Raw genomic sequence first — 18,714 nt, forward strand, 5'->3', positions numbered from 1 at the left:
CATCAGCTCTCAGATCCCCTAAGTTTCCTGTGCGGCAGCCGCCCAGCAGGCTACCAATTGCCGGGCAGTTCAGCTGTCCCGCCCCCCACTGCCATGTGCTGCTCATGCCCTCTGCCTTGGAGCTGCTCCCAGGAGCCTCCTGCTTGTTGTGCAGAGCTGGGGGAGGGGGGCGGGGGGGATGGAAGGGAAAGAGGGGTGCTAATGTCAGGGTGTCCCCCTCTGCCCCCGCTCCACAGAGCAGGTGCGGGACATGACAAGGCTCAGGACGGAGGGAGCTTGCTAGCAGCAGCTGCTGTCTCAACTTGCTGATCTACTTAAAAAGGCAATGTACTTAGAGTGGGGTCACTGTACGTAAAGGGGCAATGCACGTCTCTCTCTCTCTCACACACATACACACACGGTGTGTGTCTCTGTCTCTCTCTGCCAGGCTGTCTCTCCTCCCTCCATTCGTGCTGCCTTGTAGAGTGTGAGGCTACATTAACAACAATGTGTTAACCCTTGAGGGCTCAGCCGAGTGCTAGTTCATCATTTAGCAGTAAGGCATTCCCTGGGAAATATCCCACCCTCTTCCACCCTCTAACTTCACCACCTCAACCAAGCTTCACAATCAAACTTTTTCTGTGTGTGTGTGTATAGCACCCCCCCCCCCATATATATAGTCTTTTGTCGGGCGAAAATTTTTTTCCTGGAACCTAACCCCCCCATTTACATTAATTCTTATGGGGAAATTGGATTCGCTTAACATTGTTGCTCTTAAAGTAGCATTTTTCAGGAACATAATTACAATGTTAAGCAAGGAGTTACTGTACATTATTTCTTTAAAATGTAGGTGGTCATGGTAATATCCTGCCTTGTTCATTCTAACAATACATTTTAAATATTGCATCAATATATATTTATACACAGGTTTAAAATATTATATAAATCACATACAAGAACATCTAACCTTTCTGCCAGTTATGACCAGGTTTTTTTTTAAACAATTCTGCAACACAAAAAGCAGAACAAAAATGAGCAAGAACAAGTTTTCCATTTCTACGTGCTGGGCCTGGGTCTCCTCTCACTTATACTGGCATAAATCAGGAGTAGTTTAATTAAGTCTGTGGTGTTACATCCACATAGGGTTGGCATAAGTGAAAGGACAGCCAGGCCCATGAGTTCAAATGTCATAAGCACAAGATCTGGGCACATTCAAAGAAAGAAGTAAATCAGTATGCCTAAGCTACAACCTGTGGCTGCCCTCCTTTTTCATTTGGAGTTGAGGCCCACTGACACTACATGTCCCAGAATAAAATGTTCCAACTGGTGTCACCTAAACCACAATGAAGCATTGTGTGCTGTAACCTGTAGTTTCTGTGATTCCTCTCCCCATATTAAAGCAAAGGTGGGCTGCTCTCTGTTCAACTGTGCCCTTTAGATTCAACCTCCAGGCCTCTATCAAGTGGACAAAATTTGGTGACCCACACAATTATACGGAGAGATGGTAGTGACCTGTATATTGAGGTTGCTTAACACCTTTCAATATAAAAATATCATTGGAACCTTCCTTGAGAAACTCTAACATCTTCATTGTTTACAATGGGCATTTCAAATTTGGTTGGGAGACAGTCTCTAGGCTTGAGAAGTGTCTTTTCTTTGTCCCAAGAAATTCTGTTCAGTTTAGCTGAATTGTAGACTGTTAGAAATCACCATTTTCTTTCTCCCACTTGCATTTTCACAGGATTATTTTGGCAGGCTGCCAAAATAACTGAATGCCCCAATATACTAATGAGCTGGATCCAACCTGCTGCCAAAGCCTTAGCAGCAGGAGCGACAGACGCATACACTGCCCTGGGAACCCCTAGGAACTGTAGAGAAACTGCAGAAACAGAGGACCCCTCCCCATGCATACCTAGCACATGGCCCCAGTGATCCATCCCCCACTTTGGAGGCACCACATGGGACAGGAGCCTCTTCATCTCCCAAGGATGGAGAGATAGCCAGGCCACGCTCCACTGGACCATCCTCTGAACCCAGCAGCCCATCCCTATACTGGGACAACAGACTTCTGCTGCTGCCAACTAATGTAGTTAGTTCTGCTGCTCAAGTACTCGTAGCAGTCTGAGCTTAAGTGTCAGGGTTTGAACCCAGCTCATGAGGTAAGTTGGGGGTGTTTTTACAGTCAAACATAACAGATTTTTTAAAATCTATTTCCTTTTTTCAAAACAACTATGAAGTCACATAAAAACTACATTAAAGGAACATTATTAAGAATGCAAATTAGGAAATGCCAGATTTATGGCTGCCAGTGCCACTGCCTTCTTGTGCATGTCTATTAGGATAATCCTTCAGTGCATGGTTTGGATGTACAAGTGGGTAGAATTAAGGTTCTGTGGGCAACCATAAAACTGGCATTTCCTAACTTTTGAGTCCTTGACTTGGCAACCTAAATAATGGTCTTCTAACAGTTTTTTAAATATGTAATATATTATTAAAATTAAACCTAGTTTGCCGCTCCTAAAGAAACTATTGTCAATGGGACATTGATTTACTAGTGATGGAGATTTTTAACTGTAATGATACCATCTGACTATTACTTGTCGCTAAACTTGTGGTGATCTTACACAGATACCATGGTGGTGAGTGCCAATACAAAACCTTAAGATAAACAGATCTCATTACAGTCTTCAGCAGAGAAGGTCGCCGTGCTGACACTCAAACTTTTAATGATAGTAGCATAAAACAAGTAAAATGTGACAGAAAATAAGGGATGTCTATCATAATTCTGAAAGTGTTTTTATTTTCATTGTTTTGCTTAACTGGCAGACATACCACGTGAGGCTACTTACTTCCTTTTTGGGTTCCACACTTTGATTACGTCGTCCTTTTTTTGCTCTGGGTTCCTGAGTAACCTTCAGCTGTCAACATTATTAAAAAGAATGTTGAATAATTCCAAATGCTGGGAAACACTAGTTCTCAGCTGCCAACATAAATAGCATTCTTTGTAAAATGCATGAGATACCTGGAGTGTGAAAGGCAACATACAAAGCCAAATACAATTCCAAAATGAGGACTATGTACACTCAGATATATTTTCTGAATTAGTGATAATGACCTCATAACTAATGAGCTGAGGAGTGAGTAGAATCCATGTGTGTATGTGTTATTAATTCTCTAATAAATAACAATTATTTATTTAATTTACACTATTTATGCAATTTGTCATTGGTATGCTCAGGCAAACGGGTTCTTCATTTTGGAACAAACCTCTAGTCCTATATCAGGATTCACTGGAGTGATAGAAAAGATTTTTGTTTTTTTGTTTTTAGGAAAACATTTTTCTGCTTGTTTTTGTACATTAGAAATTCAGGTCCTTTCTAGGCTGGAAAATGTTCTGATTTTGTACTGTGTAATTAAACTTTGGAATGTAGGCCAAGAATTTAGCAAGATTCAAACAGAAATTGTACATTTATATCTATAACAAGACAGAGTTATAATTAATCTCTAATAATTACAGGCCAGGATGTAGGCAGTTCTTAGTATCACGTTCTTTCACATTCCCTCTGGAGCATCTGATATTGTCAATGTCAAGAACAGGACACTGGACAAGATGGACCTTGGGTCTGCTCCAGTACGGCAATGTCTATGTTCCTATGTCTGGAGAACTAGTGAAATGGTGACATCACAAGAGTCAACAGAATGAAAGCTGAGCCGTTGTGGGGAGAAGAGACTTTCAGTAGGACAATTTAAACTCTTTGTTTTCATTAACACTTATTTAACTTTAAGGACCTTTGCTCATTCAATCAAGGTGTTAGAGTTCCCGATAAACATTCCTGAGACTTCCCAGAAGTCACCCAGCAAAACCTGGGAAGATGACAACTTTATATTCCTGGTATTTCTAAAGTATTAAAATCAAAAAAGTAACCTGCCTTCTCGTCTCATCATAAAGAAGTAAACAGGGCATAACTTAAAACTAACTTTAAAAATTCCATTGCAGGTCACCTTTCCATCATTTAATAAATTATAGTAGTTCTTGCCATTGCAGTAGTACTCACCTGCTCATTGCTGGTGGAAGAGATACTGGATTCTGCCTCCTCCTCACCTTTATCTTCATTCTTAGACTTCCAGAATCTCCCATCACGAAGGAAACGCTGGTGCAGTTCCAGTTCATCACATGCTTTTTTCCAGCCCATGCTGCGCTTCACATGCAACCGATGGATATTAACTGTGATATCTTGAATGTTTTCTGAAGGGATCCAGGCCCTTGTAAAGACCATTTAAAGACACAATCAGAAAGCTGAAGAGAAAGAGTGTGTTAATATACATTTAAAAAAGATTTAGGGTGAGATATTCCGATGAATTTAGTGTTGGGCTAACTGGCAGCCATGGAGACAGAGTCCAAGTTTCAAATCTGTATTTATGCAACTAACTCAAAGTGGCCAGTTTTTCACAGGGGCTGGGCATCATTAGGACATGGAGAGACGACGACTACATGTGCACTTTCTATTCAAATTCAGTCCTTAGCCTCTTTGTTGAAACTCAAGATGAGTGCCAAATTCATGCCTCTTGTATGGATGGTTTTTGTGATTTGGACATCTATCTAGCTATCTATCTGGAACTGAATCAAGCACACCAGATCCTTTTGTATAAATCACTGAACAGCCATCGGACAGTAATTACTTTTTGTCCTACTGTTCTGGACTGGATTCCTGCCAGTGACTTAGAGATCTGAAAGGTTCCTTAGTCTCTAAAGTTATTCAGATTTTCCTCTTTACAGTATATACTTATGTTTCAGGTGTTTTTCATCGAACTACTTAATAAGAGAACACACCACTTGTGTGAAGCTGTGTGAGCCTGGTGCCAAAACTACAAATGAAATGATTCTCTACTTACGTATGAAGCTTTTGCTAAGGTACTTATGATTTCAATATAAGTCATTCCATGATTTAAATGCAAGTAAGAGATCTTATTCATTTATCTTTGCTAGAAAATCTCCTTGTTAAGAAGTAATATAATAAGCACTTGTGGAGAGGCTGGAGACAGTTGTTTTAAGACATAGTCTATTCTATTATTTACTAGATAAATCAAGTGAAAATATACATAGTCCTTGTTAAATTAAAAAAAGGAGTACTTGTGGCACCTTAGAGACTAACGAATTTATTTGAGCATGAGCTTTCGTGAGCTACAGCTCACTTCATCAGATGCATACCGTGGAAACTGCAGCAGACTCTATATATACACAGAGAATATGAAACAATACCTCCTCCCACCCCACTGTCCTCCAACGCATTATTAAGGATCTACAACCTATCCTAAAGGATGACCCAACACTCTCACAAATCTTGGGAGACAGGCCAGTCCTTGCCTACAGACAGCCCCGCAACCTGAAGCAAATACTCACCAACAACCACATACCACACAACAGAACCACTAACCCAGGAACTTATCCTTGCAACAAAGCCCGTTGCCAATTGTGCCCACATATCTATTCAGGGGACACCATCACAGGGCCTAATAACATCAGCCACACTATCAGAGGCTCGTTCACCTGCACATCCACCAATGTGATTTATGCCATCATGTGCCAGCAATGCCCCTCTGCCATGTACATTGGTCAAACTGGACAGTCTCTACGTAAAAGAATAAATGGACACAAATCAGATGTCAAGAATTATAACATTCATAAACCAGTCGGAGAACACTTCAATCTCTCTGGTCACGCAATCACAGACATGAAGGTCGCTATCTTAAAACAAAAAAACTTCAAATCCAGACTCCAGCGAGAAACTGCTGAATTGGAATTCATTTGCAAATTGGATACTATTAATTTAGGCTTAAATAGAGACTGGGAGTGGCTAAGTCATTATGCAAGGTAGCCTATTTCCTCTTGTTTTTTCCTACCCCCCCCCCGATGTTCTGGTTTAACTTGGATTTAAACTTGGAGAGTGGCCAGTTTGGATGAGCTATTACCAGCAGGAGAGTGAGTTTGTGTGTGTATGGGGGTGGGTTTTTGGAGGGGGGTGAGGGAGTGAGAGAACCTGGATTTGTGCAGGAAATGGCCTAACTTCATTATCATGCACATTGTGTAAAGAGTTGTCACTTTGGATGGGCTATCACCAGCAGGAGAGTGAATTTGTGTGGGGGGGTGGAGGGTGAGAAAACCCGGATTTGTGCTGGAAATGGCTTTTAGATAAGCTATTACCAGCAGGACAGTGGGGTGGGAGGAGGTATTGTTTCATATTCTCTGTGTATATATAGAGTCTGCTGCAGTTTCCACGGTATGCATCTGATGAAGTGAGCTGTAGCTCACGAAAGCTCATGCTCAAATAAATTCGTTAGTCTCTAAGGTGCCACAAGTACTCCTTTTCTTTCTGCGAATACAGACTAACACGGCTGTTACTCTGAAACCTGTTAAATTAAAAAGCAACTTAAATAAACACTTCTAGAAAAAAAAAACAGCTATAAAAGTCTCCAGCCTCCCTCATGATGCATTGAAATGCACTACTTTCTCAGAAACAATGAGCCAAAATGTAAATGTTGTTTCACCTCTACAATCATATACACACTGATGCTGTAAAAGCAGCACTGATGTGACCATTCTGCAGAGCAGCACCAGCTACGTCAATAGCACTTGGACAAAATTAGGGGCTGTACTATTCTCTTTTCTTATATAATCTCACAAAGTAGCCATAGCCAAATGTTACCTAAATGAACAACCCAACCCCCTGAAGCCCTAGGTGAAAGGGATTATTTCATTGAAATTATAAACTTCTGAAAATTGGGCTCCACCTGGGGACTGTTGGCGCAATGCTAACAATAACACCAAAACACTTTGTAATGTGTTACATCCCTAAAATGTAAACTTGTGATGCATCTTGTTGGCTAACAACATGTGGAAAGTTAGCAGTTCAGGCACCTAAAATACATCTCAGTTAATGTGTGTCTAGTTTGTGTGCAATGTCTTTATTACAGGCTGCTGTGGCGGTGAAGAGTCATGTACATAGGAATTAATTTGCTTTTTTACTTTAAACAGTAGAGAACATCCCTATGGCAATTCTGAAAATGGAATCTTCTATGCATCACTCATCAGCCTCTGATGTCTTACACCTGACTTTGAACTTTCTGAAATAATTATGGCAAAGTTAGGCTGGTGACTAGTTCAGCATGTTACAACATATTACAACATGATTGGATGGGGTAAACTTGTGTGAGGCATGCATGCAGCACCCGGGGTTAATAAATTACCGTTGGTGGTGATGCCCAAAAAAGCGAACATCGACCTGATTGTCCTCTTTCTGCATGACTTTGGCTGGCCAAAACCCAAAACCTTTCATTTTGGCCCAAACCAACTCATGATTAGGTATCTGGAAAAAAAAAAAGTGTTTTCTTTATTATTGGGGTTGAAGTATTACATTCAGTCATCCCACAAATATTAAGTTTAGTGTAACACCGCGCTAGTATCTTAAGAACACGGTTGCTTTTTATGTCTAGTGCTCTTTTTCATTCTTATCTTCCTATGCTAGCTATACTGCTTGGATCAAAGACATTAAGAAAGTTACACACTTTTCAGAATTTGTCTATCTAATGTACACAGAATTCCTAAGCACGTCAAAAATTAAATTTGTCTTCATAGCTTTATCCAGAAACAGAGCTTTAATTCCTGTAAACTCCTTATTTCTAATGCAACTGCCTGATAACCAAGTTTATTTCCCATATTGTTATTGCTTTGGATTTCAGTTAATGTTTTTGCTTGTGTAAAATATCAGAGGTGCAGAGACTAAACAGTACATTTGAAAAAAGCTTATTCTGCTTATTTGAAGCAGAATAGTCAAGAAATGAATAACACCAGAACTGAAAGTATTTATTTTTTAAAAAGCAAGTAAATAAAAATCTGTGTCAGAAACATACACAAGGGTAGCAGAACCAATTGTCAGGACGTGCATTTGACAAATAGAAACAGTTCTTGCAAAGCTGCAGTTCATCCAGCTGAAAAACAAAAACAAGTAAATCAGCCCCTGGGACATTCTCTTTGTGACAGTGCTATTAACTCTTAAGTAGTAAGATTTTTAAGGTCAAATGTTCAACCCTGCCTGCTAATTTTGTGGAATCAGTTCAATTTTGTGCAATCAGTTAGTTATATTCATAAAGACAGAGGCAAGTTGAGAGTGGCAGAAATTTTGGCCTTAACATAGAAACATTTTTTCTTTTTTACAAAAATAATGCTAATGAAACTTTAATTTATTTTTAAAGATTATACACAGCACAAGGACAATTAGCATATTTAAAGCACACTCTGAAAGCACTGAAATTAGTTGACTATGAAGGCTGAGCAAACCGTCAGCTGTCCTGAACACAACTTTCCTGTCCCATTCAATTTTTCAATTGTCCATCTTGGAAATCATTCAGAATTTGGCTTTGGGTTTGAATTAAATCAGATAAGACTGACCATTTCTGGTCTAAATATGTGTTTATATATTATTTGGAAACTAAAACTTTACTCCTGATTTCTCCTTTCCATTGACTAATCATGTCCTCCCAATTACGAAGAACTGTAGTTCAGCGAGCAAAGAAATATGATAACAAATTGCAATAAAGCTGTTCTGTGTGTGTGAGAGATATAAAACCCTGGCTATGCAGAACAAAAGGAAAAGGAATTAGGAATTCACTGTGAAAAAGTTTAATTTGGGAAAGTTAATAATAAATGTTCCACATTATTTCCTTGCTTTTAGGGGCAACTTAGACAAAGAAAGAAATCATCATTTTAGAAACTCGATAGTACATTATTTTAAAACCAAAGGGTTTCATCTGTACCAAATCATTTCTTTCATCTCATTTAGTAGATAGTAGTTACCTCATGGCATGTGTCTTTGTAAAGCATCCTAGCTATATCAGCTTGTTCACTGTCCGCTGTAAATTAAAAATAAATACCATCAATAACCACAATATAAGAACACTGCTCAAAGACTTGAAATCGCTGTCATGATGCCTTTCATGCTATAAATATATGCTTTAAAAAAAACTCATTCAGTATCTTAGCTAAAATTTCTCCTATTACATTTCCAACCATCAACTCTATTTCTCTGCCTCACAACCCCCATCATATCCATTTGTATATATAAATATTACTGGGGACTTTTAAACTAGCTAACATGGTAAGTAAGCATCTTTAGAAGTGGACCGAGGGATGGGCCACCATTAACAATCTAGATGTTTCACTTTCTTTTTTAAACATGAATGCCCTAGCCCAACTGCTGCAGTTGTTCTAAAACACCACTCTTTGCTACAGTATCCTTATAGAAACACAACTGTCACTTAGAGGATTACAGCATGCAGTTGAGATGGGTCAATACTAGAAACTACCTCTTGTGGTGCTTTTACTTCCAATTAACATAACAACATAAGAATGGTCATACTGGGTCAGACCAAAGGTCCATCCAGCCCAGTATCCTGTCTACCAACAGTGGCCAATGCCAGGTGCCCCAGAGGGAGTGAACCTAATGGGTAATGATCTATTGATCTCTCTCCTGCCATCCATCTCCACCCTCTGACAAACAGAGGCTAGGGACACCATTCCTTACCCATCCTGGCTAATAGCCATTAATGGACTTAACCTCCATGAATTTATCCAGTTCTCTTTTAAACCCTGTTATAGTGCTAGCCTTCACAACTTCCTCGGGCAAGGAGTTCCACAGGTTGACTGTGCGCTGAGTGAAGAAGAACTTCCTATTATTTGTTTTAAACCTGCTACCCATTAATTTCATTTGGTGGCCCCTAGTTCTTATATTATGGGAACAAATAAATAACTTTTCCTTATTCACTTTCTCCACACCACTCATGATTTTATAGACCTCTATCATATCCGCCCTTAGTCTCCTCTTTTCCAAGCTGAAAAGTCCTAGCCTCTTTAATCTCTCCTCATATGGGATCTGTTCCAAACCCCTAATCATTTTAGTTGCCCTTTTCTAAACCTTTTCTAATGCCAGTATATCTTTTTTGAGATGAGGGGACCACATTCGTATGCAGTACTCAAGATGTGGGCGTACCATGGATGTATATAAGGGCAATTACACTGTCTCACTGCATCAGATATTCTCTCAACACATTTTGACTTTTCCATGACTGCAAACTAGATGCCTGTATTAAACACAATACTTAATTCCCTGAGAATTCTTAGGCCCAGATCCTCAAAGGTATTTAGGCTCCTAACTTCCTTTGAAATCAGTGGGAGTTAGGTGCCTTTGCAAACCTGGGACTTAACTCTTAGAACCCTATGGATCAGCAAATATATCCTCAGTAAACTGTACCAAGGGAAAGTATACTTGCCCTGACACTGCACCTGGTTTGTGACTTGTTCTGGAGCAATTCTTTCTTAACTTCTTCAAAAGAAGTCCGCCCATAGCTATGGCCATTTGAAGACTCTATACTTCTGTAAACAGCCAGAGACTAAACAGGTAGTCAGCACTGCTCTCCCTGGCGATATTCTTAGCAACTGGCCTGCTATTCAGCATGGAGCTGCTCTGGGATCCCACTCCTCAGACTTCACTGTTTTCCCCTTACAGCTTCCTAGGCTGAAGCAGGAATAGATTGGTAAGGGGGTAGAGGTGCTCCCATTGAGAAGGCCAGCTGCAGAGAAGGCAGTACCAGGTTTAGGGGAAGTGAGGGAGGCTGGGTCCCACTGTAGAAATGAGCACTAACACAGCCCGCTCTTCTAGTAGCCACAGACTCTCAAGGTGGCCTCATCCTCTCTTAATTAGCTGGTCCCCAAGTCTCATCCAAAGTGGTCAGTTTCCTAAGAGTAAAGACACTGAGATCTATTTCCTGAATCAAATTAATGGGAAAAATATTAAATGTAATACTCTACCTCCATAGAAAATCACTGTGTTGTGTAGAAGCAGCTGAGCATCTGCTTTGAACTCCTCATAACTCCTGTATTTTCCTTCATTTACTTTCTACACAAAGCAAAATATAGAACTATGAAAACTACTGGCAGAGTGACTTGTTCATATTATGCACACAAGCTCATACAATAATATGTATTAGGCAGACAAGGTGAGTTATTGATATTGCTATGGCTCACAAATGTACTTATAACACTTCCAGGATTAGTCTGTGGCATCCTACCTGTCCATATTTCAGTAGGTGCAGTACTTGTCCAGTGCTCAGGTACCAAGAGGTGCTTTAAAATTAATTAAAGGAGGGGAATTTTTCTCAGTTATAACAAGTAAATCTGGAGTAATCCCATTCACTCCCATGGTGTGTAACAGAATAAACTCTAGCCAATAGCATTTGCTCAAAGATTTGCTCCCTGTGGGACAGTGCTTTGCATCTTAGTTTCAATCCAGAATTTCATCTTCATTTCAATTCAGTGTTGAGCTCCCATATACTTTTCTAAGGGCCTCATGTTGCAGCCACCGTTTTCTCAAAGGATTAACTTTCAAAGCCCATAACTTTAAACCATAACAGAGGTTTGCACTGAGTCACACTGTGCATTTTTCTAGTCCTGCCCAAGCTGAGCATGCTATGGCCTTCTCCACACTAGTAAAACATTCTTATCTGTGCGACTGTCAGTTGCACTGCCCTGGTGACAGCACTTATGAGAATTCCTGCGTAGACAAAATTCTGTCAATTTCTGGGATTTTTGCCAGCATCAACCAAACCTGCTCTGAGCAAATCTAGATCACATGGCGCTAAAATGCCCAAACTGCCTACTCTGACAACTTCCACCTCTGGAGGAGTGCAACTGGTGGTAGTTTCACCAAAAAATGTTAGTGCATGTGTGATTTCATGTTTCAAGCAACACTAAATTCTATTTTATAATACTGAAAATCAAGAACCCCCAAACCTACAATTAAAAAAATAAATAAAAATATCAATAAGTAGCACAACATATCATATAATTTTAGATGCAATATTCAGTAAGATATTAATCCTTATAAGGGAAGCCCCCAACTCCTTTGATTTAATAAGTCATGAACATAATCACCTTACAGAGAAAAGATTATATATTAACCAGTATTTTAATTTTAGAAGAAATTAACATAAAAGGTGGTTCAAGTCATTCCTGCTTTTTGTGATCAACCAAAATGTTTGGCATTTTATGAATCATCATGATGTTTGGAAAGCAGATGTCTGTAACTGCTTTGACAAGAAAAAAATGGACTATTTGGTCAAATATGTTCTTATGACTTGTTTCATTTGCCATTTTACTTATTAGCCCTATTTTCAAACTTAGATGCCTAACTTTAGGCACCCAAATCCATCTTTAGGCAACTAAATAAATAGCCTGATTTTTCAGAGGTGCCGAACACCCATATCTCCCCTTAAAATCAGCTGGAACTGAGGGTGCTCTGTGCCTCTGGAAATCAGGCACATTTTTAGGTGCTAAAAGGATTTGGGTGCCTAGCTTTAGTCACTCAAGTTTGAAATGTTTGGCTATTATGCTTATGACAGAAGCCATAGCAGAAATGAGCATGGAAAGAATTAAATAACAAGGATTAGTACTTTGGTTCATAACGTTCTGGCCTCACTTTTAAAGACAGAACAAAATTTCGCTTAGGAAATCAGAAAGCATGTGACTGTACCTCTTGTATAGTAGGAACATCAACAGCTGAGTGCACCAGCCTCCTATACATTGGGTGCTTGTTGTCCTTCCCCTTCTTGTTTAGATCAATAGCCTGAAAGGACCAAGAGACAGTATGTGAAAAAGAATTATTTCACTTTACATTAATTTAAGTACTTCATATAAGGAACAGGGAGCCATACAATCGCATGCCAGAGGTGGAGAAAGGGAAAGAAGTGTTTCACCTTGATTTTGTGTCTCTGTAATATCTGAAGAGAGTCCATTCCACTGGAGGTGTGGGGTCCTTGCACAGGCTATTCCAGCCAGAAATATGAATAATCTGTATACTGGGCCATGGGCTGTACATGTTGAAACAGAAACCATTCCACTGAGGATGTGTAAGAAGGAATGGCTCTTTGTGTCCCCTGCTCGCTTGCACACTTATGCATGGGGTGACCATAACATGCCCCTAACTGAATACAACATATTTAAAAAGGGGACATCAGAAACATTTCCCGACTCTCTACTACCCTCTCTATGCAAACCACCGCCTTGGAAAAGTGTCATTCTTTCAGACTCACCCGCTCCTTCATACGAGAGACAATGAATCGCAGGTATGTGCTCATCTCTTGCTTGCTTGTGTTTTTCTTCTTAATGCTCTGTTTAAAAAAAAAAACCCAGTCAACTATTTTTTAAAAATCTGACTTAAAAAAACCACACCAGCAACCCTCTGCAGTACAAAGATTTTAAAAAGGTACATTTGCCTCAGATTAAATCATACAATTAGTTAAGGAAAATCTCTTCTTCAAAATTGGTACTGCTAATGCACAAGAGTAACAGTCAAAGCATCATAGTGATACATGGAATTACGTATTTTGCTGAGGACTTCAGTTACAGAAGAACTAGGTGCTTAATTTCCATTTAGTGTATTCTTAATGCCTCCTCAAATGCTCTCACACAAAAAAGTACAGAATTACTTTGCCTTAATAAAATGAAGTAATGAAGAAAGGCTAGGATCAGCATAAAATTACAACATATTATTTAATGGTCAACTTATCAGCAAGGTATTACTATCTAGCTACCGAAAGACAGGAAGAAAGCTTTAAAAAAAAAAAGAAAAAAAAAAGAAGCCCGTAACAGCTGCAAATGATATGCTTACTAGGCAAGCAGAAGCTGTTTAGCATGAATTAAAGTATAGTATTGTCACTACAACTATGAGTAAAGTGATAGCTCCTCTTTGCTCTTTTCCCAGCCTCCTGTAGGTCTTCCACATTTAAAGTGCAGTTCTGTGCTGAAAAGAGACTGCAAAAGCAGCAATGTGGGGTTCCATGTTTATTATCACTCAGTGATTTCCATATGATCACTTCACAAGCAAAAAGGATTTTTTTTATTTTGTTTTTCCCTACCTCCCAGCCTTGAATACTCAGCCTGGTGACTGAGTGTTAGGTTGAGTTCTTACCTTCTCATGCATTTCATTGTCACCACTATGAAGATTTTAAAGACTAAATTAGGCTCAGAGTTACATCTCTGTAACCTCCAGGTCTTCAAATTATGACACCTGTGCAAAGCATGGTCTTTAATAAGGTCTGCAAAGGTGCAACTGATTGGAACTTAGGGCTAGTCTACACTGGCAGTGCTTTAACGCGCCTTGTGCGGTTGCGGTGCACTAAAAAAACCCAGCGCTCTAAGAAAACCACCTCAATGAGGGGCGTAGCTACCAACGCCAGCGCTGGGGCACGGTTTAGACAGGCACTTTACAGCGCTGAAACTTGCTGTGCTCACAGGTGTGTTTTTTCACACCCCCGAGCAAGAAAGTTGCAGCACTGTTAACTGCCAGTGTAGACAAGCCCTTAGCAAATAATACTCTTTGTGATGCACAAAAAGGAACAGAATCCAATTCACACCTTCTTAGCTAAGCTGGCTCTGCAAAAGCTAACGGGAAAAATTTATAAAATCGTATTTCTCTCACTGGAGTATTAAGGGATGACTCTGAATACACCAAGGGAGCAGATCGGCACCATTTTTACATATTTACTTTTTAAGGCCAACACCCTTGCACTTTAAGGTTAATAAATGGATAGTATTTGAGTCTCATTTTGCCTTTACTCCTTCTGAAATGTATTGTCAGCCAACTATAGGCTTTTCTATTATGGCAAGTGCATAACCTGCTCTTCTCAGGACTTATACAATGTCCACTATATCTTTCTTAAAGCGAAGGGACCAAAGTTGGCTACAGTACTCCAGATGAAAGCATGCATACCATTGTTTAACCAGATGGATATCCTTAGAGAATTGGGCTCACATCTTTATAATACATCTCACCAGCCTAAATACTAAAGTTTTAATTGCTACTACATACTAAACATACATCTTCATTGTGCTAGCCATATCAACACTTAAGCCTTTTTCCTCACACAAGACTGCAGACATGGGATGAAATTCACCACTGTGCAGAGGGCCAGCCCAAGGCTAGTCTAGCACTCATGTCATACGTAAGCCCTATGTTCAGTACTTAAGTGGTGCATAGGCCTTTTTCTAGCCTCTGTATGGAGGTGAATTTCATCTTTAGAGCTCAACTGCATTTATTTTGTCAATTTGCATTACCGTACATATCGCCATGTTCAATTTTACCTGCTATGAGACTACCCAATCTGTTTAAATGCATCTCAATTGCTGTCTTACATAAAACATAACAGTTCTACTCCATGGAAACCTAAATGAGCATTAAAAGATAACTGTGGACTAGCTGATGTCATTTTAAGGTTTTAAATAAGCAATAGAGTGCAATGTGTGTGCTTCTAATGACACAGCCTTTGAATAGACTGAAACTCATTAGGACACAATAAAATTCACTTGCCTAGCCCAGTCTCTCTCTATATTTCCCTTCCTGACATAGTCTTGATTTCATCATCTGCAGAAAATATCCCCAAATTAATATGAATATTTTTTCATGCACTGGTCTGCAGGACAGATTTGTAAAGAGAATATATAAGATAAATGGGTTGTAGTCTGATACCTAAGCCTTTATTAAAAGACAGATATCTGGCTTTGCTGTTAATCACAAGTGGTGATGAAAACTACAGTACCATAATTAATTAGCCAATTTGGCCAGGGTCTGTCCACTTCTCCCCAATTCCCTACACTGGTTTATTTTAGGAAAAATCTTATTTGCAGTTTTGATGTCTAAAATTCATTACTTTTGAGATTTTAAGTAATGAAAGCCAAGGAACCAGCAAAATGGCTTTTTTACCGTCGGTTTAGTCTTCTGGCTGTACAACTTCCAATCACCTCTTTAATAAACTAAATTCTAATCAAGACTTTTCTTTGACTTTTCTACAAAGATTTGCCCTTCATCAGATATTTGTTGCTCATGCTCAGTTTGGAAGCCATGTTGGGAAAAGGTGTCACTGAAAGCTTATGCTTATGCTCAAATAAACTTGTTAGTCTCTAAGGTGCCACGAGTACTCCTATTCTTTTTTTGAAAGTCTTCCTATCATTTAAAAAAACTATTACATATTCTTATGCAAACATGCAAAATTAGTACTTCTAAATACTCAAAATATTTTTAGAGTAGTCCAACTCAAGCTACTTAAAGCAAGAGGATGGATAATGTTAGATCTGGGGCCTGATTCTCAGTCATACTGAAACTCAATTACATTGCTTTGGTAGCGCAAAGGAATAGGAGTAAATTATAATCACATCCATTTTAAGGACCCTTTCACATAGACAACACAGTATAAAGGGGTCTCAGTGTAAATGAGAATCAGACCAAGCTCTCTTTTAATCTCTCATTTTTTGGGGTGAGAAAACAATATGAATTTGTGTACTTTTGAATTTGGAAGAGCCAGGCAGAGTGCAGTGAGGAAGTACACTCTATAAGCCTTCCCACACCTCCGCTAGTGCGAACCTTCCCTGCCTGGCAACAGACCTTTTGTTTAAGTACCAAGCTTCTCAAGAGGAGTTTATCATGGCCTGATCCAACTCCCACCTGAAGTCCAGGGGGAATCCCTACACTGGCTTCATTTGGAGTTGGATCAGGCCCTCCGTCGTGCCAATTTATGAAGTTATTTTGCTGCCATGCCACCTTGCCTTGTGATCCCATCAGACTGTAAAGAGTTAGCTTTGTTAGTGTGTATGTATATACTGCATATATATGTATGTGGGAAGACTGTAGTACAGGAGGTCTCATGCAGAAGATGCATGTGCTTTGGGAGATAAAGGACCAAGGTTCAGCCTGGCTCCTTGCTTGTGTGTCCATGAGTTATAAGTCACTTTTAAACATGGGACTTGAGTGTTTCGAAAATGCTGCTCTTTAATCTGTAAATCAGTTTATATTTGTAAAATGCTTTGGGACCCTTTGGAGTGAAGTTTAAGATCTGATGTGAATAGGGCACACATGGCAGGGGGCAGGGAGTCAGGGCTCCTGAGATCTCTTTCCAGTTCTGTCACTGATTTGGCAAGTCCCTGAACTCTGTATTACACTTAAGGCTGAGAGTATGTCACGGAGGTCCTGGATTCCGTGACTTTCTGGGACCACTGTGACTTCTGTAGCAGCTGGTGTGGCTGGCCACTGCTGGGGCAGTTTCGGGACACCGCCCTCCTCCCTGCCCCCAGCAGCAGTAGGAATTTGGGTGCGTGTGGGAGGGGGCTCAGGTCTGGGGCGCAGGAGGGGGTAAGAGCTCTGGGCAGCGCTTACCTTGGGGGGGTGCTCCCCGGAAGTGGCGACATGTCCTTCCCTCTCAGCTCCTAGCTCTGTACGCTGTCTCCGCCCGCAGGCACTGCCCCTACAGCTCCCATTAGCCGCGGTTCCCAGCCAATCAGAGCTGCGGAGCTGGTGCTTGGGGCGGGGACAGTGCGTGGAGCTAGGAGCTGAGGGAGGGACATGTCGCTGCTTCCAGGGAGCTGTGAGGAGCCGGATAGGGAGCCTGCCAGCCCTCCCACCCCCACTGGGGATCTCAGGCCACGTGCTGCCACCTGTCCCCCCCAGCAGCATCCGTGGCACCCCCAGGCTGCCCCCCTCCCCCTCCCAAGATTTAGTCAGGGGTATATAGTATGAGTCAGGAACAGGTCATGGGCCGTGAATTTTTGTTTACTGCCTGTGACCTGTCCATGACTTTTACTAAAAATACCTGTGACTAAACCATAGCCTTAATTATACTTACCCAGTGTCCTCTCCAATTGTGTTGCCTTCATGCTCCACTTGTCCAATCATTCCAACCCCTACATAGAGAATGCCTTCCATATCCTGTCAGCCAGGCAGTTACCTTTTAAACTCATGAGAACTCTTCTCTTCCATGATGCTCACAATAAATGAAACAATAATATTTTCCATTTTGGCTCTTCATCTCTCTTATTTTATATTAAACAAAATATCTTGAGTGACCACCATAATCTGCACAAATCAAACCTGAACAACTGAATCATTGTACTGTTGTAACCCTCATCCTTCGGTCCCTCTAATCCTCTGTACTGTGTGTGCTCCTCTACTCAACATACTATGTCTATGGGTAGATTGTTAACAATGGGGACAATCTTTCTATATATTCCATGAACTGCTTCACACTACTGAGCACTAGAATATACAGAATATAGATCACGGTAGTTTTTAGTATCTTAACCTCTCTGTGCTCATTACCCCTGTATAAAGATGGTTACCTACCTCATTGAGTGGCTGCAAGTCGTAATTGTTTGAAAGCCCTTGGATGAAAGATACAAATTATAATGATGAGCTGAACAAGAATGCACTAGGATCTAGATGAAGCCAAATCTCGCCCCAGGGTGGGTGTGTGGGTGTGAAAATGGGACATGTTACTTACTACCTTGAATCATCCTGCCTTAGTGGGCTGTAGCCCACGAAAGCTTCTGCTCTGATAAATTTGTTAGTCTCTAAGGTACCACAAGTACTCCTGTTCATCTTTTCGTTTCTTAAGAAAATCTTAAATGGGCATGATCACAGTTGGTAACACTCAAAAGTTGACCTGTTTTTATTTCTATTTATGAAGTCCATGCAAATCTTTGCATGCATCAGTTTTTCCAAAACAAGTGATTCAGTACTTTTTCTGGTATTATTTTCTTTTTTAGTTCCCCTAATAGGTGCCAAATTAACAGCAGTGGAAAATGAAATTCTTTCTTTTATCCACCCAACAGGAAGCAACACTACTGCAATCTTCCCATGT

The 18,714-nt window shown here is 40.3% G+C and overlaps 1 protein-coding gene across 7 annotated transcripts in view; it reads right to left on the minus strand.

The window, feature by feature from the left end:
* Positions 1–18,714, minus strand: part of ZMYND11 (zinc finger MYND-type containing 11) — a 161,242-nt gene that overhangs the window by 17,151 nt on the left and 125,377 nt on the right. For 5 of the 7 annotated variants that reach the window (XM_077808347.1, XM_077808341.1, XM_077808342.1 and 2 more), the window contains 9 exons: positions 13,120–13,197; positions 12,561–12,653; positions 10,841–10,928; positions 8,831–8,886; positions 7,888–7,965; positions 7,225–7,343; positions 4,035–4,242; positions 2,829–2,897; positions 947–985 (listed from right to left, as the gene is read on the minus strand). In XM_077808347.1, coding sequence (XP_077664473.1) covers positions 947–985; positions 2,829–2,897; positions 4,035–4,242; positions 7,225–7,343; positions 7,888–7,965; positions 8,831–8,886; positions 10,841–10,928; positions 12,561–12,653; positions 13,120–13,197 — 828 coding nt within the window. The remainder of the gene's footprint in view (positions 1–946; positions 986–2,828; positions 2,898–4,034; positions 4,243–7,224; positions 7,344–7,887; positions 7,966–8,830; positions 8,887–10,840; positions 10,929–12,560; positions 12,654–13,119; positions 13,198–18,714) is intronic. The other 2 variants (XM_077808348.1, XM_077808346.1) reach the window with 1 other exon arrangement.

The sequence above is a fragment of the Eretmochelys imbricata genome, chromosome 2, assembly GCF_965152235.1.
Source record: "Eretmochelys imbricata isolate rEreImb1 chromosome 2, rEreImb1.hap1, whole genome shotgun sequence".
In the NCBI taxonomy this organism is placed as follows: domain Eukaryota; kingdom Metazoa; phylum Chordata; order Testudines; family Cheloniidae; genus Eretmochelys; species Eretmochelys imbricata.